Genomic DNA, 17,778 nt, shown 5'->3' with positions numbered 1-17,778 from the left:
GGGATAGCCAATTACAGGCGCTTTTTTTACCGACGCTCGTTCTTGAGGAACGTGAGAGGTGCACTCCAATAAGGACTCGAGGAGAAGCGAATCTAAGCCAATCCGAGGCTTGAAGGTAGAGCTGACCCGCCTTAAGCCAAAGGGACCAATGGGAAGCGCGGGCGGCGTGTTTGAAAGCGAGGCCAAAGTGGGTGGGAGCGCGTGCTGCTGGGAGTTGTTCGGTGGTTGGCGGCGCGGGGCTGACGATCCTCAGGCCGAGCGGTCATGTCGCACAAACAGATTTACTATTCGGACAAATACGACGACGAGGAGTTCGAGTACCGGTTAGTGCCGGCGCGGGGCCCACCGCGAGGTCGTGAACTTCGACAAGTGAGGGCAAGAAGAGTTAGGAACCGGAGCTGAAGCGACGGGACCGGCGCATGCGCGGGAGACCCGAGCCGCGGGCTGGGGACGGTCGCCGAGAGCGTACGGCGCACGCGCCAGGGCCTGGCGGCACCGGGGAAAATAGAAAGTGGCGGACTCGGAGTGGGCGTGGCTAGGGGCTCTAGGCCGAAGGCCCCGCTCCCTCGGCGGAGCGAGTTGTGCTTGCCTTCTGGAGACTGCTGGTGTCGCGGCGACACCTCGGGGCCTCCGGGGCCTACTGAGAGGAGGTGGCCACGGCGGCGCGAGAGGTGCCCGCGGATTCCTGCAAAGGGGGCGTGGGCTTGTTTCAGGAAGGGGGCTTCCAGGACCTGCGAGGGGGTGAAGCTGGCCGAGGGCTTTGAGGAAGGACTTGGCAGGGGCCTGCCGGATGCCCTTCGAACATTCGAAACAGTTACGGAGCGCCTCCAGGTGTTGTGTTAAGTGCGGGCATGAGCCCTGGCCTCTGCTCCCCACTGCCCGAGACGTTTGTGGAAACGCTGCAGGCGTCAGAGAGAGGGCGAGAAGGGACGTGATGGGCATAGGTGCAGGTTATGTGGGAGCAACAGAGCTCGGCGAGGATGGTGAAGAAGGGGGTCCTTACAGAGCCTCGGAGTTTGGAGTTAATCCAACTCCGTGATTCCAGGTTGAAAGATTCGGGAAGACCAAGGATTCTGCAAATGAGGGCATGATCCTTGAAACAACTTCCTAGTTCGTGTCTTGTCCCCAAAATTGAAGAACGTGCAATGCAAACTTGCTTTGGTTGTGTTTCTCTTCCGCCTAGTGCGGGGCTGGGCCCTGTGGCCGGCTGGGTGCGTGCTGACAGGTGCAGATTCAGGACCGCGGTGACGCCAGCTGCTTGGGGAAGACCCGCAGCTCCGCTGGGGCCCGTTAACTTTTTCCTCCCCATACGAACTAAGCGCTTACGGCATCTCTGTGGGACTAGGGAGAAGTCACGGGTTTCATCTCTCCGGAAGTTGTAGATCTTGGCAGTGGTAGCTTGGTTTAAGAGACAGCTTGTCGTGAGGGGGTCTGTTTGGTGCAGTGTGCCAGGGCCTTGTTAGAATGTAAGCTATTTTCAGATACGTAGACTGGAATCCTGTCTCTGGGAAGCATCTCGGTTTCTAGCGCGGGGAGCGTTTAGTGTATTTTCACCGAGCACGATGAACTGTATCAGGATTCGTGGCAGAGTAATACTTTTTGGCCATGAAAGGAGACTTATCCTTGGTTAGGAAGACGAGGCGTTTCCCCAGGGAAGTCCCATGGCACATCCCTTCAGAGTCAGGAAAATGAAATCGAGCGTAGATTTAAAGGGTTTTCGTTGACCGTTCATCCTTTGTGAGGGCTCTTCCACACAGCGCTCTGTAAGAGGCCTTTCTTCACCGATCCACCTCTAAACTACCCCTGTTATTACCACTCTGCTGTGAGGCTGCCATTCTGTTGATTCCGAGTAGTCAAGCAGGGGACTGGGCTCCAGGAGGCCAGAGGTAGTGCATCAACAGCGCCTGGAAGTTAGGTGCTCATTCGCTCGCCTTGCTCATTAATTTGTGCTTTGTGATATACTTGCAGGGGGATTTGCAGAACTTGGCCTTTAATTCTAGCTGCCTTTACCCCACAATAAATTTATGTAAACTCCCTACTATCAGAAACCAATTTTTCCTTTCTTTCCTCTCTTGGCTTTGTATGTAAGCACTTGTCTAACGGACTGTCCCCAGTACTGATGTGAGTTCCCCCACCTGTCCATGTTTCTGTTACAGGCACGTCATGTTGCCCAAGGACATAGCCAAGCTGGTCCCTAAAACCCATTTGATGTCTGAATCTGAGTGGCGGAATCTCGGCGTTCAGCAGAGTCAGGGATGGGTCCATTATATGATCCACGAACCAGGTTGGTGCAGTGGCTGAGAGCAAGCATACGGGTTCCTTCACTGAGGGCAAGAAAGAGCGATAAGATCGCATAACCCAAAGAAATCAGGGGAAGGTAACGGTGGTTTATAGGTTCCTCACCAGCCGTCTAGAAAAACTGAAGTGACCAGAAGTAAGAGTAAAGTATCAGATGGGAAGTTCAGAGACAAGGTGTCACTGAAAAAAACCTCTTTTAATCTCTAACTTCGTCCGAGCGTAGTCTTTTTTTTTTAAGGCCACATATACCCCGGAGGAGGCTGTGGCTCCTTCATTCTCCATCAGAAAGTGAGTTCTTGGACGTTATCCAAATAAGCCAAGGAAAGTGTATTTCTTGATAAGACACCAGACACCAAGCTGCCAGGCAAAACTAATAAAGGGCTCCCCCGGGGCTGCACAAACACGGCAAAAGAACTGATATTAACAATTCTGTACTCGGCAGACAGGCCCAGCTTTTGGGTCTGGTTCTAAGGCCACGTGCTGACGTCGTAATTTAGTCGTGAAGATCTGATCTGGGAGGTATCTGGGAGGTGCGGGTGGGAGACCGTAGGCTGTGCGCAGACGAGTGTGAGCTTGCCTCTTAGGTTTCGCTCGCTCTTTCAGAACCTCACATCTTGTTGTTCCGGCGACCACTGCCCAAGAAGCCAAAGAAATGAAGCCGGCAGCCACCTTTCGGCCTCAGGCTTCGCACAGCTGTCCTCACGTGCTAACGACATCTTCGGATGACATTATTCCACTGCCTTCTTGCTTCCCACTTTGATATTGAAAGGATGTTCAGACCGTTTGACTGTGCTGGTGACCGCTTCGCCTGAGCCAACAGCAGCACGGCCCGGCCGGCTGAGCGCCGTTCGGGCCGCAGCCTCGGCCGAGTGTGACCCCAGAAGCCCCGCCGAGCTCCGTATCCTGCAGAACACACTTGGTAGAGGGAGGAAGCGGCTCCTCTAAGCATAAGGCCGTGGCCGTTGCAGGGATTGCGTAAACTTGCCGTTTTGTTTCTTCCTGCCAGGTGTTGTATGTTGTGTGGTGGTTCATGTTTCATTGTACTGGAAACTGTCCGTTTTATTCAAGAAACCTGTTCCGTGTTAAAAAGCCTTGATTAAAGAGGAAGTTTTTACGATCTGATTCTTTGCTTGTCAAGGTCTCCCCTCTTGGGGTCGCTGCGAGCAGCACCCTGTTTGTGGCGGTGCCCCCTTCGCTTAGACAATGAAGCCCAGCTCTTTGCTAGTAATGAGGGTCGTTTCAACATTCGTGTAACTGGTTTTTAACCTACTTCAAGCAGACTTTCTGTCAAACACCTGAAACGATATGCTGCTCTATTAGCCTGAGCTAAAGGCTGTCCGGAGACATCACCTCAGGAAAGCAAACGAACTGTTTCCTACAGCCCGGGATGGCGCCTTCACTGTAGTCCTGGTATGTGAAGGGCACGAGAGGGTGAAGGGAGGAGGCCGTCAGCCAGAGGCTGCTCTGTGCCCCCTTCCTGCCCGGCCCAAGGCTCAGGCACACCTGCGGGGAGTGGAGGGCAGCTCCTGCTGTTTTTCCTGGCAAGTTCTGATGCCTGAGCCGACCCTGAGAGACGTTGACTTAATTGGTCTGGGGTGTGGCCTGGATGTGGGAATTTCAAGCATTTTTCTGCAGGTAGCTGGAGTACCAACCTTTGGGGAAACAGGTATAAGCTGTAGTTGTTTGAGAAAACATTTCTCCAAGGGGCCCCTGGCTGGCTCAGTCGGTGGAGCATGCAACCCTTGATCTCAGGGTCGTGAGTGCGAGTCCCATGTCGGGTGAAGAGATTACTTCAAAATAAAACCTTAAAAAGAAAAAAAAAAGAAAGCATTCTTCCAAATAATAGTTTACCCCCTACTTTTAAAAATCACAGCAGTGGGGCGCCTGGGTGGCTCAGTCGGTTGAGCGTCCGACTTCAGCTCAGGTCACGATCTCGAAGTCCGTGAGTTCGAGCCCCACGTCGGGCTCTGGGCTGATGGCTCAGAGCCTGGAGCCTGCTTCTGATTCTGTGTCTTCCTCTCTCTCTCTGCCCCTCCCCCGTTCATGCTCTGTCTCTCTCTGTCTCAAAAATAAATAAACATTAAAAAAAATTAATTAAAAAAAAAATAAAGCTTCGGGGTGCCTGGGTGGCTCAGTCGGTTGAGCGTCCGACTTCGGCTCAGGTCACGATCTCGCGGTCCGTGAGTTCGAGCCCCGCGTCAGGCTCTGGGCTGATGGCTCGGAGCCTGGAGCCTGCTTCCGATTCTGTGTCTCCCTCTCTCTCTGCCCCTCCCCCGTTCATGCTCTGTCTCAAAAATAAATAAACGTAAAAAATAAATAAATAAATAAAAAATCACAGCAGTACTAAATAAAGGAAATTATCTCCCTGCCCCCCCCCCCCCCCCCCCCCCCCATCATCCACCCATTTACTACTATGGCAGGAGTTCAGTTGTGGTCCCTGAACCAGAGCATGACTTCACCTCAAGCCTTGTTAGAAATGCAAATTATTGGACTCCACCCTAGACCTGCTGAATCAGAAACTCTGACGGTTAGGCCTAGCAAGGTTTTAACAGGCTCTCCAGGTGATTCTGGCGCCCACTCAAGCTTGAGAACCCACAGATAGAGGATTGGATCAGAGCTGTTGGGGGGGCTGGTGGGGAGACACTATCACCGTTGCTAGTCAAGATGATGGATCATGTGACTTATTGTTAGGCAAGTGGGACTTTTGTTTTGCCTTTAAATTCGCTTCATAGGGGCATCTGGCGGGGCCAGTTGGTACAGCACAGAGCTCTTGATCTTGGGGTCATGAGTTTGAACCCCACGCTGAGTGCAGAGATCACTTTAAAATCTTTAAAAAAAAATTTTTTTTTTTTTTTGAGCTGAGGTTCTTTTAATTGAAAAACACACACAGGGCTTATCGCTTGAGAAAGAAGAGTCTAGAAGTCTGGCTCTACCTTTTTTGTTTTGGGGTTGCTGGATGGCATCCCTTCCTTTTTCTTAGCCTGTTGTCCATCTGTAAAATGTGTATCATCTATCTGGGGCTTTTGGAGAGTAAAATGAGGGTGGGTGTGGCTCGGCTGTCCTCCCAGTGATGCATGAATTTTATGTGTTTACTACAGAAAACATAGTCCAGGTACCAGCAGCCTCAGCATGACAGGAGAGCTGGTTAAATGCAGATCTCAAGCTCCCACCCAAACCTCCTGAATGGGGGAGACTTAATCAGCATATTAAAGTCCCAGATGGGGAGCCTGGCTAGTGCAGTCCATACAGCATGCAACTCTCTCCTGGTCATCAGTTCAAGTCCCATGTTGGGCATAGAGATGATTTAAAAAAATTAAAACAAATTTTTAAAAGGAGGGTCCCAGATGATCAAACATTAAAATTTAAGACGCACTTTTAGATCAAAGGCAACCGAAATGAGAGTAAGCTAGGATGATGTAAGAATCGAAAGTGGACACGTGGCATCCCCTAGTCACTGTCCTCACTGGTACCTAGAAGACCCAAACTGGCAAAGGTGATGTTCAAATTAAGCACTATCTGGACGGGGTGGTGGGGGGGGGGGGGGGGGAGGGGGGGATAAGGCTTTTTCTTGTCAAGAGAGTTAAGTACATAGCTTTACCGTTTATAATAGAAATAAATGAAAGCTGGGATGCCTAGATTGCTCAGTGGTTAAGCCTCCGACTTCAGCTCAGGTCATGATCTTACGGTTCCTGAGTTTAAGCCCTGCGTTGGGCTCTGTGCTGACAGGCTCAGAGCCTGGAGCCTGCTTAGGGTTCTGTGTCTCCCTCTCTCTCTGCCCCTCCACTGCGTGAGCTCTCGCTCTGTCTCAAAAATACACATTTTTTGGCACAAAAACAGACACTCAGATCAATGGAACAGAACAGAGAACCTAGAAATGGACCCACAAACATACGGCCAAATAATCTTTGACAAAGCAGGAAAGAATATCCAATGGAATAAAGACAGTCTCTTCAGCAAGTCGTACTGGGAAAACTGGACAGCGACATGCAGAAGAATGAACCCAGACCACTTTCTAACACCACACACAAAAACAAACTCAAAATGAATGAAAGACCTCAATGTAAAACAGGAAGCCATCAAAAGCCTCAAGGAGAAAGCAGGCAAAAACCTCTTTGATCTTGGCCATCGCAACTTCTTACTCAACATGTCTCCAAAGGCAAGGGAAACAAAAGCAAACATGAACTACTGGGACCTCGTCAAGGTAAAAAGCTTCTGCACAGTGAAGGAAACAATCAGCAAAACTAAAAGGCAACCGACAGAATGGGAGAAGATATCTGCAAACGACATATCAGATAAAGGGTTAGTATCCAAAATCTAGAAAGAACTTGTCAAACTCAACACCCAAAAAATAAATAATCCAGTGAAGAAATGTGCAAAAGATATGAATAGATACTTTTCCAAAGAAGACACCCAGATGGCCCACCAACACATGAAAAGATGCTCAACATCACTCATCATCAGGGAAACACAAATCAAAACCACAACGAGATGCTACCTCACACCTGTCAGAATGGCTCACATTAACAACTCGGGCAACAACAGATGTTGGTGAGGGTGTGGACTGCTGGTGGGAATGCAAACTGGTGCAGTCGTTCTGGAAAACAGTATGGAGGTTCCTGAAAAAATTAAAAGAACTACCCTACCACCCAGCAATTGCACTACCAGGTATTTATCCAAGGGATACAGGTGGGCTGTTTCGAAGGGACACATGCACCCCATGTTTATAGCAGCGCTGTCGACAACAGCCAAAGTATGGAAGGAGCCCAAATGTCCATCGATGGATGAATGGATAAAGAAGATGTGGTCTATATATACGATGGAGTATTACTCGAAATCAAAAAGAATGAAATCTTGCCATTTGCAGCTACGTGGATGGAACTGGAGGGTATTATGCTAAGTGAAATTAGTCAGAGAAAGACAAAAATCATAGGACTCCACCCATATGAGGACTTTAAGAGGCAAAACAGATGAACAAAAGGGAAGGGAAGCAAAAATAATATAAAAACAGGGAGGGGAACAAAACATAAAAGACTCTTAAATACGGAGAACAAACAGGGTTACTGGAGGGGTGGTGGGAGGGGGGATGGGCTAAATGGGCAAGGGGCACTAAGGAATCTACTCCTGAAATCACTGTTGTGCTATATGCTAACTTGGATGTAAATTACACAATAAATGAATTAATAAAAAAAAATAACTGCTGACAGGGAAGGACTTAAAAAAAGAAATAAACATTTAAAAAGAAAAAAATAAATGAAAGTTCCACGCACTAAAAAGTCCTCTCCAAGCTCTCCCTACTTCACGGCCAATGCTGATACTTGGTGTCCCTCCAAGGGCCAAGCGCTACAAGATAAATCCCCTTTGCCTAGAATTCGAGTCGGGGTTAAAGACCTCTAGCACTGCACACAAGAACCCGAAAACGGGACCGAGGTTAGAATCACACCTCCCTTTCCCGCCAGCACCAGGAGCAGCAGCCAAGGTCCCCCCCCCCCCCCCCCCGGCGGCCCCGCCCCCGCAGTTCCGGGTGAGGGTGACCACGTGCTTGTCGCCCATAACAACCCCGCGCTGCTCCCGCCCCCGGGCTGGGGCTGGCGAGCGACGGCCGCCTGCACCCGTGGGCCCTTGGAGGCAGTCTGAGCGACAGCCGAGATGGCCAACTGACGTGGCAGGCGCGATCCAAGGCGGGACGCTGCGTGCGGAAGCCGCCCGGGGCCGTGCGGGAGCGGAGGGCGCCGGCCGGGAAGGCAGGTGGGGACCCGGGGCAGCTGGGCGGGCGGGGGCGGGGTGGCGGGGACGGGGACAGCAGGCCAGAAAGGGTGCGGGCCCCGGCGGTCCCGGCGCCTGAGCTCGGCCCGCGGCGGAGGGGGGGGCCGCGTTTAAAAGGGGGGCAGGCGGGGGTCGAGACGCTTAAAGGGACCGGTCCCCAAAGAGGAGAGATATTTAAAGGTGCAGGCTGCCGGGCTGTCGCCGGCCAGGGGGGACCGAGCTCGGCGCGCAGGAGACCTATGTAAAGTGGTAGGTGCTCGGGAGACCAGGACGCTTTAAGGAGACCAGAGCCAAGCTTGTGAAGAGGCTGGGATGGGGTGAGAACACGTCCGTCGAAGGCAGGGATAAAGGAGTCGCTTGTCAAGGGCCCGGCGAGGTCTCCCTCTAAGGAAAAAAGAACGTGCACTCCTGCTCTCCCCCAATGTCCTTTCTGGCTCCTCCAGGTTCCCTTGACCCCGGACCCCCCTGTTCCCAGGCTATGGCCCCCAGTGCCCTGTAGACCTGGCGCGACTCCCGTGCTTTCGACCCCCATTTGGGGCCCTGGGTGGCTACTGGAGGGCCTTGCAGAGGGGCAGAGAAGGCAGGACCATGGCATCTAGGGCCTCTGAACCTCCCTCAGGGCGCAGCGTGACGGCGGGCATCATCATTGTTGGAGATGAGATCCTCAAGGTGCGTCTGGGACAGAAGGGGGGTGTGTGGCATGCTTCTGTCCTTAAGATCCTGCTGCACGATCTGTTGAGGGAAGGCAGGCCAGGGCGGGAGCCCCCTTGCTGCCGTGGAGTCCTGGAGTGAGCCCAGCATGTTAGAGGGAAAGTGACCCTTGTGCTTTCCATCACCGTGTTGAAAACTTGTAGCAAGGTGGCTTCAGTTTGTCCAGCAACTTGATAGGAGTAGGAGGGGCTTCCCAGAAATGACGGGGAGTCCGACTTGTGAAGGGGGTACAGGTGCATGTGTGATTGAAGAGTTACAGCCAGCCTGTTTGGAAAATGACCCAAGGCACTTGGCAGAGTGAGTAAGCGAAATAGAAGGAAACTACTGGACGGAAGAAATCCGTCGGATTCTTCTGAGCAATCGAGGGAAATCTTGTTAAAGGTCGTGGTAGGCATCGGGTTTGAGGTAGTGATCTTGACCCCTCCTTTTTGAGTGCTTACTAGGGCCCGCGACTGTGCTTCTAGATCACATGTGCGGTTTTACTAACCCTTAGAACAATCCCCTGAGGTTCAATACTTTTATTATAAATGTCCATTAATAGATTATGAGACCGAGAAGCTAGCTTGTCCAAGGTTCCATAGCCAGGAGGTGGTAGGGGGGGGATTCCAACCTGAGTCCCTCTTACTCCAAGTAACCCCTGTCCGCTAAGCCCTCTGGAGAGAAGTCGAAGGAGAAGGGGCTGCAAAGGAAGATCGTGTGCACACCGCAGGCAGCCTCAAATGTTCTGCAAAGGAATGTGAACTTTATTCTGTATATGTTTGGAAACAACACAGGGCTTTTGAGCCCAAGAGTGATGCAATCCCAGTAACACATTAGAAAGGTTAGTCAGAAGGCACTGGGCAGAGCGCTGGGGCTGGCGGCCGGGAGCCTGGCCAGGGGGCCTCGACGATGTCCAGATGACAGGTGCCAAGGACCTGCCCGGCGGCAGTAGGGACCAAGAGAAGAGAGCAGATGGGGAGACATTTCAGTACACTTGACGGTAGGAGGACCTCACTGGCGGTGGACAGTGTCTGGGGAGGCCACTGGCCAAAGTGACAACGGCCAGGAATACGGCAGGGATGCCCGATAGGTAGGCAGAACCAAGGAGCTGAAACCGTCAGGGTTGGGGAGGAAGTGGATGGGTCGTCCACATAGAACTGGCCACCGAATCCTCAGGCATAGATGAGGTCAAGGTCAAAGCACGGAGAAGGAGGCCCAAGGTGGCTCACGCCACCCCCGGCTGTTCACCTGGATTTTCTCACCCTCGTACCCAGTCCAGGCTTTAGAGCCTCACGAGGCAGCGTCCCCCAAAAGAGCACGATGCCCCACACGGCTGTCACCCCTTCCCCTTTGGCCTCGAGTCCTGCAGCACTGACACTCTCATCGTCCCCATCTCACCTCCCAGGGACACACTCAGGACACCAACACCTACTTTCTGTGCCGGACGCTGCGCTCCCTGGGGGTCCAGGTGTGCCGGGTCTCTGTCGTACCCGACGAGGTGGCCACCATCGCGGCAGAGGTCACTTCTTTCTCCAGCCGCTTCACCCACGTCCTCACGGCAGGGGGCATCGGCCCCACTCACGATGATGTGACCTTTGAGGCGGTAGCACAGGCCTTCGGGGATGAGCTCAAGCCGCACCCCGAGCTAGAAGCGGCCATCCGAGCCCTCGGAGGGAAGGGCTGCGAGAAGCTGTCCGTAGTGCCCTCCTCCGCCCGCCTGCATTACGGCACAGACCCTCACACGGGCCGGCCCTTCAGGTTCCCGCTGGTCTCCGTCCGAAATGTCTACCTCTTCCCAGGCATTCCCGAGCTGCTGCGGAGGGTGCTGGAGGGGCTGCAGGGGCTGTTCCGAAACACAGCGGTGCAGTTCCACCTGCGGGAGCTGTACGTGGCCGCCGACGAGGCCTCCATCGCCCCCGTGCTGGCTGAGGCGCAGGCCCACTTTGGGCGCAGGCTCGGCCTGGGCTCCTACCCCGACTGGGGCAGCAACTACTATCGGGTGAAGCTGTCACTGGACTCGGAGGAAGAAGGGCCGCTGGAGGAGTGCCTGGCCTACCTGACTGCCCGTCTGCCCCCGGGATCGCTGGTCCCCTACGTGCCCGACGCCGTGGGGCAGGCCAGGGAGGCTGTCTACCAGCTGGCAGAATCAGGTAGGGGCCTGGGGGGACGTGGGGGCTGCCCAGGTCTCGGGAACGTAGGGTCTGAGAGAGGGGGGACAGCTCCGGGGCCGCCGGTCATTCTTCCGGTAAATGTCAACCTGGTGCGCGCTCCTGCCAGCACTGTGCTGGGTACCGCGGACCGAGCTCAACAGGACAGTGTGTTACACGCCACGGCCTTCTGGGCCGGCAGTGTAACAAGAAAGGTAGGCGTCAGGCACGAGACGTCGGTCTCAGCGGCCTCCACGGTGGGGAGGTCAGCCTTGACCCGGGCGTATGTACGTTAAATACAGTCCGCTGGGCGAGTGTCGGACGTGTGGGCCGATGAGGAGGACTGGGCCCCACCGGGAGGTGGGCGAGAGCAAACAGGATGGGGTTTAGGGGAACGAAGGAGAGCAGGGCCCCCCGAGGGAAGACACTGAGGTGAAGCGTTCTGAATGGCAGGCCGGGACAGACTCTAAGAGCATGTAGGACTCCAGCCTTTACTCTGGGAACACTGGGAAGCCTGGAGAGGCTTCAGGCCAGGGCAGTGTGGCCCCGCCATTGCCCTCTGACGGCCACGTGTACGTATCTTCTTGTCTGTCTCCTTGCAGGGTCTTCTCTGGGGGGGAAGGTGGCAGGCGCCCTGCAGACCATTGAGACCGCCCTGGCTCAGTACGACCTCAGCCACCTTTGCGTGGGCTTCAATGGAGGCAAGGACTGCACGGCCCTCCTGCACCTCTTCCACGCGGCCGTGCAAAGGTGAGCCCACGCCCCCGGGCGAAGGCAGCAAGGAGGGAGAGGGCGGCCAGGTGTGGTTTGGGAGGGAGGGAGCCGTGGTGACCTCTCCGCGCTCTTCCCCCGCCACGTTGACTGAGCATCTGACATCTGGGTGGCCCTGGGTGGCCCTGGGTGGACGTGTAGGCCACCGGCCCTGAGCACAGGGAGGTCACAGTCCATCCAGGAGCAGAGAGAACAGTGTGCGAGCTCTCTGGGGACATTGCTCGGCCAAGCCTGTGCGTCCTCCCCTCCCCAGGACACGCCCCGATACTCAGGAGCCCCTCCAGATCCTGTACGTCCGCAACATCTGCCCCTTCCCCGAGCTGGAGCAGTTCCTACAGGACACCATCAAGAGGTACGGAGGGCCTGGAAGTGTGGGCTCCGGGTGCGGCTCAGCAGTGCCCGCTTCTGACCCCCGCCCCGCCCCTCCCCTCCTCAGGTATAATCTGCAGGTGCTGGAGGCCGAGGGCCACATGAAGCAGGCCCTGTGTGAGCTGCGGGCCCGGCACCCCCGGCTGGAGGCCGTCCTGATGGGCACCCGCCGCACCGACCCCTACTCCTGCAGCCTCCACCCCTTCAGCCCCACGGACCCTGGCTGGCCTGCCTTCGTGCGCGTCAACCCGCTGCTGGTAACGGGGAGGGGGCCGCAGCGCCTCCCGTCTCCCGACCCCTGTCGCTCATCGCGTGAGGGACCCCCATCACCCAAGGGAGGCTGTGCTGCTCGGCCATTCAGCTTTCTGACCATTCTGTATGGAGCACCGATTCAGTGGCTTGTGCTTTCTACCTTTAGGCCTGCGCTGCCCAGGAAGGCACCCACTAGCCTTGTATCGATACTCAAATTACAACCTACTGAAATGAAAGAAAGACCCCAAGCCGGTCCCTGGGGGGTGGCTTGGGGGTGGAGGGAGACGGGCAAAGGTTTCCGTTTTGCGTTGTGTGGCCGCACCCAGCAGGCTGTGCCCGAGAATCCCGGAGAATCCCAGAGAATCCCACAGGAGGCCTCCCTCAGAGCCCGGGAAGCAGAAGAGCTCTAGGCGGGCCCCTGCCCAGGCGGCAGGCCGCGGTGTGGGAGGGGGGACTTTGTGACCCCACCCCACTCTGACCCCCAGGACTGGACCTACAGAGACATCTGGGACTTCCTGCGGCAGCTGTTTGTCCCGTACTGTGTCCTATATGACCGAGGGTAAGGGTGCTGGGAGAGGACGGGTGTCGTGGGCGTGGGGACGAGGTGGGGGCGCTGCGGTGGGGAGAGCCTGCCCCGAACTCGCCTGCCTCCTCCCTGCTCCAGCTACACGTCGCTGGGGGGCCGCGAGAACACCGTGAGGAACCCGGCCCTGAAGTGCCTGAGCCCGGGGGGCCAGCCCACCTACCGGCCAGCCTACCTCCTGGAGAACGAAGACGAGGAGAGGAACTCGCGCACGTGACCCCGAGCAGCCAGAGGGAGGCCGCCCTGGGGTGTCCCCTGTCAATAAACCGCCTCTTGCGTGCCCGGTGCTCTGCCCGTGTCTTCCTGCTCCAGGGGACGGGACGGGAGAAGCAGACGTGGGCCGGGCTCTGCCAGCTCCCGGCTGGCAGCGCTCCCTCTGAGGAACAGGGGCGGTGGGGGGGCAACAGGGCGACGTGCTGGGGGGACGTACACAGAACACTCGGCAGGAGCCCACCGGAGGGCAGGGTCGGGAGCCACGCCAGCCCCTGGGGGAGAGGCACCCCGGGCAGGACGCCGAGGTTTGGAGAGCCAGGCTGGGAGAAGGGAAGCTGGGCTGGCCTGGCTGCGGAGGACAGAAGACGGGGTGGCCGGCCCACCCCCCCCCCCCTGCCCTAACCCAGCCCCCACCCCTGCCCATGGAGGCTGACTCAGCCCATTCGTGGGCCCAGAACCATCCCTGTGCTAGACCCCGGGGCCTTTGTCCCCATAGTCATGAGGTCTGAGGGGGTGGGGACGCTGCTGATAAAAGGCCCGCGAGACAGCTCTGTGCGCCTCAGAGCTGCGGCCCGTATGCAGCCCCGGACACGGCCCCTCGCCCAGGCCCTGCCTTTCTCCTTCAGAAGGGCCCTGTGGGGCACCGGGTTCCAGGTGCCGGTCATGAAGACGGGCACAGGATGGGAGGGCCTGCAGCAGACCCTGAAGGAAGTTGCCTACATCCTCCTCTGCTGCTGGTGCATCAAGGAACTGCTGGATTGATGCCCCCGGGACCGCCCCCGCCCCGCCCGCCCCCGCACCGCTCAGGTGGGCCTGGATCCGCCCCTTCCCCTCCCGCCCCCGCACCCCGCACCGCTCAGGTGGGTGGCCAGGGTCGCAGACCCAGGCGCAGGGCCACAGCTTCTGTGACAGAGCCCGCCTCCCAGCTTCCTGTTCTCTCCTCCAGCGCCGGGCCCAGCCCTCCCCCCCGTCGAGCACCACCACCCCCACCCCACCCCCGGCCCCCACCTCCAGGCCAGCTGTGCTTGACCAACGATGGGCCACAAACAACGGGGGAAGTATGGACCCTGCTTCGAGTTTGTGCCATGTGCCAGCCTCCGTTCCCGCCCCCACCTCTGCTGGACCTCCGGTGCAGGTGCACGGGAGCTGCCTGGCTGCTGGCCGGGACCCGGATAAGACTGCCGCGGGACCCGCGCCGTGAGCCCACCGGCCCAGATGGTTGATTTTTCTGTACTCAGTGCCAGGAATGGGCTAAGGATCACTAAACTGTGTGTGCGTGCATGTGTGTGCATAAATGTATATGTATATATATATATACGTATGTATGTATATACATATACCATCTGCTGTGTGCCAATCCTGGTGCTCTGAACACATCAGTGAACAAAACAGGCCCCTGTACTCACAGAGCTTACGTTCTGCTGGGCAGAGGCAGGAAATAAGATGTAAACAAAAAATAAGGATATAGATGTTCTATATAAAATAAATAGGCCTTGAGGCCAAACGTGCTAAATGTCTAAAAGGGACTCCAAACAACTCAGCACTGAAAGGGTCTTGGAGCCAGAGCCAGCGTTCAGACCAGGGAGGGAAGGAGATGGGCGCCGGGGCGGCCTGGTCGGTTGAGCGTCTGACTCAGGTCATGATCTTGCGGTTCATGGGTGCGAGACCCTCGGCAGGCTCTGTGCTAACAGCTGGGAGCTGGCTTTGGATTCTGCTGCCCCTCCTCCACTCACACTCTGCCTCTCTCTCTCTCTCTCTCTCAAAAATAAACATTACCAAAAAATCATTTTTTTTTTTTTTTTTTTTATTTTTGGGACAGAGAGAGACAGAGCATGAACGGGGGAGGGGCAGAGAGAGAGGGAGACACAGAATCGGAAGCAGGCTCCAGGCTCCGAGCCATCAGCCCAGAGCCTGACGCGGGGCTCGAACTCACGGACCGCGAGATCGTGACCTGGCTGAAGCCGGACGCTTAACCGACTGCGCCACCCAGGCGCCCCCAAAAAATCATTTTTAAAGAAGGGAGGGAAGGAGGTTGTCCTGGATACAACCCACACCGAAAACCAGGTTTTCCGACTCACTGGTTGGGGAGGGTGGAGGGTGGAAAGCCCAGGTTCCTCCCCCAACCGGTGGGTAGGGAGGGGTCCGGCTTGGGTGGGGTCCCTCGCCTTAAGCCAGGAACTCAAATAGAAGACGTGGCCTGGCCAGCTCCCTGCCTTGAGGATCTTGGGAGAAGCCCTGGGCCCTTGCTAGCCCCAAGCCCACGGGAAGTCGGGCCCCGCTCCCCCTGGTCACACATGAGGCTGCAAGAGAAAGGCACCCGGGTGGCCGCGCAGGTTCCTCAGGCTTGTCACCGTGCACAAGCACAAACAGCCAGAATGAGCACCGCTCCCTCTCTTCCCCTCGGCAGCCGAAACACACGCTGCCCCCGAATCACGCCCAGCAGTGGCCACGCGTCAGCCACTGACACCGTCTTGCTCACACTTCCCGACACGCCCACTCAGCCCCCCACAACCGCAGAGCCTCTTGGGGCCAGTTGTTGCCCCCTCCCTTCCGTCCTGGGGCACAAGCCTGGAGACGGTGTGTGGGACTCTCTCCTCACCCCAGGGACCAGCTTTTCCCAGACTTGTTAGTGAACTCCTTTTCCTCTGGGTGTGTTTTGTCTCTCTTGGTAAAGGTGACCCATATCTAGAGTAAGCAGTTCTGGTGAGAAGTGACCCCCCCCCCCCACGACCACTCTCCCCACTGGGGTGGCTCAGATTCAGCAGCCCCTGGGAGGGCATTCGGGAGAGAGTGCTGCACGCGCCTTGCCCTCCTCTTCCCTCGTTCGTGCAACAAATGTTAGGGAGCACCCTCTGTGTGCCAATCCTCGTGCTCCCGGCACCACCGCGGTGAGCAAAACAGGCCCCAGGACTCACGGAGCTTCCGTTCCAGTGGGCAGAGACAGGAAATAAAATGTAAACAAAACAACGGGAACATAGCTGTGATTAGAAGATGCGGGCTATGAGCTGGGGTGGGTGTGAGGCAGGTCGTGACGTGCCAGTGGCTCAGGGCAGGCTTAATAGCAAGAGCAGTGGAGAGAAGGGCTGGCCTGCGCGCGTACACATTCCTTTTTTTTTTGTTTTTTTAAGAGTTTTTCTATTTTTCAGTAATATCTGGCCCCAACATGGGGCTCGAACTCACAACCCCGAGACCGAGAATCACGCACTCTGCGGACTGAGCCAGCCAGGCACCCTGAGCCCGGAGGAATTCTCGGAGTTGCTAACATGGTCTCCACACGGCGCTGCCCCCTGGTTTTTCCCCTCCGACGAGGCAGGGACTCCGCAGGGGGCACACACGGAGCCTGCTCCCTCTTTCCTGCGTGGTTCTCCATAGTACTCCCGCTCAAGGTAGTCTTTATCCGGGTAGCTTGGCGACCTTCAGGCCTGCACAAAATGCAGGCAGGTCAGCCTTCTCGCCGGGTCCCTTCAGAGCCCACCTCACCCCAGGACACAGCAGTGGGAAGAGGTAAGAGCTTGAATCCAACCAGAGAGAGGTTAGCGGTGGAGGACACAGAATTCCCCTTTCCACACAAGTGTGGGGCTCCTGCCTCCCCTCACAGCCTGCACCCCTGCTTGGTCGGCCCGTCCCTGACTCGAGCTCTGGCCTTCTGCCTCCCTTTTCCTTTCTTTCTTTCTTTTTCTTTTTTTTTTCTAATTTTTTTTGTTTGTTTGTTTACTTATTTTTGAGATAGAGAGAGAGCATGAGCAGGGGAGGGGCAAAGAGGGAGAAGGAGACACAGAATCCAAAGCAGGCTCCTGGCTCAGAGCTGTCAGCACAGAGCCCCAGGCGGATATCGAACTCGTGATTTGTGAGATCAGGACCTGAACCCAAGTCGGACGCTTAATCCACTGAGCCATGCTGGCGTCCCCAGCATGTTTGACTTTTATATTTAGGAGGGGAAAAAACTGTTTTTCATGTTTATTTACTTTTAGAGAGATAGAGTGTGAGCAGGGGAGGGGCAGACAGAGAGGGAGACAAAGAATCGGAAACAGAATCCAGACTCCGAGCTGTCAGCCCAGAGCCCCCCCCCCCCCCCGCCCCACGGGGTCCAACTCACGAACCCTGAGGTCATGACCTGAGCCGAATTGGGACATTTAACTGATTGAGTCTCCCAGGCGCCCCTCTCCCTTTCCTTTCTCAGACCCCACTCCCACTGAACCACTGAGCAGGGACAGGGCCTCGGGCTGGATCCTAGAGTCAGAGTTCTGAGCACAAGCGCCCTCGACAGCTGAGGGGATATCTGGCGAAGGCCACCAGGGAAGCGGTAGGTGTCGGAAGGCAGGGCCCAGGAAGTTGACGGAGAGAGAAGAGGAGAGACTGCGGGTGGCCCAAGGGGAGTGTCGGCCCTCAAGGGAGCCCTGAGAGTGGAAAGTACGGGGCAAGGAGCGGGGAGGATAAGAAAAACCGTGTATGCCGTTCTGAGAACCCTTGCCACACTACAGTGTTGGACACTTACACAAGCCCGCTTGAAAAGTAGGCTGGACAAGGGCAACTATCCCAGGTTAGCTTGAAAGAAACAGGCCAAGAGAGGCGATGTGACCCGCTGAAGGCCAAACCCACAGTACACCGCAGTGCGGTAGTCAGCTGGCGAACCCCGATTTTCTCGTCTCATATTCGGGGCTCCTCTGGGCCAGCCAGACTTCCTCTTCTGAT

General features: G+C 56.2%; 3 protein-coding genes across 4 annotated transcripts; all 3 read left to right on the top strand.

The window, feature by feature from the left end:
- The first annotated feature begins 179 nt into the window (after positions 1–179).
- CKS1B (CDC28 protein kinase regulatory subunit 1B) lies at positions 180–3,420 on the top strand. Its single transcript, XM_060644778.3, has 3 exons — positions 180–323; positions 2,157–2,284; positions 2,902–3,420. Exons 1-3 carry the CDS (start codon positions 265–267, stop codon positions 2,952–2,954), a joined length of 240 nt encoding a protein of 79 aa, XP_060500761.1. The 5' UTR covers positions 180–264; the 3' UTR covers positions 2,955–3,420.
- Positions 3,421–7,870: 4,450 nt separating this feature from the next.
- On the top strand, positions 7,871–13,160 carry FLAD1 (flavin adenine dinucleotide synthetase 1). Of its 2 annotated transcripts, none has more exons than XM_060644758.3 (8): positions 7,871–8,043; positions 8,537–8,730; positions 10,157–10,901; positions 11,501–11,648; positions 11,923–12,021; positions 12,106–12,295; positions 12,776–12,849; positions 12,955–13,160. In XM_060644758.3, exons 2-8 carry the CDS (start codon positions 8,650–8,652, stop codon positions 13,088–13,090), a joined length of 1,473 nt encoding a protein of 490 aa, XP_060500741.1. In that variant the 5' UTR covers positions 7,871–8,043; positions 8,537–8,649; the 3' UTR covers positions 13,091–13,160. The 2 variants fall into 2 exon arrangements, with proteins under 2 accessions (XP_060500741.1, XP_060500740.1); XM_060644757.3 differs by having other exon boundaries at positions 7,923–8,043; positions 8,505–8,730.
- A 160-nt stretch (positions 13,161–13,320) lies between these two features.
- On the top strand, positions 13,321–14,021 carry LENEP (lens epithelial protein). The gene has a single exon (XM_060644759.3). The coding sequence runs from the start codon at positions 13,585–13,587 to the stop codon at positions 13,846–13,848; it is 264 nt and encodes an 87-aa protein (XP_060500742.1). The 5' UTR covers positions 13,321–13,584; the 3' UTR covers positions 13,849–14,021.
- The last annotated feature ends 3,757 nt before the right edge of the window (positions 14,022–17,778 follow it).

This window comes from Panthera onca, chromosome F1 (genome assembly GCF_046562875.1).
Source record: "Panthera onca isolate mPanOnc1 chromosome F1, mPanOnc1 haplotype 2, whole genome shotgun sequence".
NCBI classification, from domain to species: Eukaryota; Metazoa; Chordata; class Mammalia; order Carnivora; family Felidae; genus Panthera; species Panthera onca.
This window is presented reverse-complemented; position numbering and strand designations above follow the sequence as displayed.

Coding starts and splice junctions, on each gene's coding strand:
- LENEP (XM_060644759.3), top strand. CDS start 13,585: ATGAGGTCTGAGGGGGTGGGGACGCTGCTGATAAAAGGCCCGCGAGAC.
- FLAD1 (XM_060644758.3), top strand. CDS start 8,650: ATGGCATCTAGGGCCTCTGAACCTCCCTCAGGGCGCAGCGTGACGGCG. Junction 8,731..10,156: donor TTGGAGATGAGATCCTCAAG/GTGCGTCTGGGA, acceptor CTCACCTCCCAG/GGACACACTCAGGACACCAA. Junction 12,022..12,105: donor CTACAGGACACCATCAAGAG/GTACGGAGGGCC, acceptor TCCCCTCCTCAG/GTATAATCTGCAGGTGCTGG.
- CKS1B (XM_060644778.3), top strand. CDS start 265: ATGTCGCACAAACAGATTTACTATTCGGACAAATACGACGACGAGGAG. Junction 324..2,156: donor GACGAGGAGTTCGAGTACCG/GTTAGTGCCGGC, acceptor TTTCTGTTACAG/GCACGTCATGTTGCCCAAGG. Junction 2,285..2,901: donor TTATATGATCCACGAACCAG/GTTGGTGCAGTG, acceptor TCGCTCTTTCAG/AACCTCACATCTTGTTGTTC.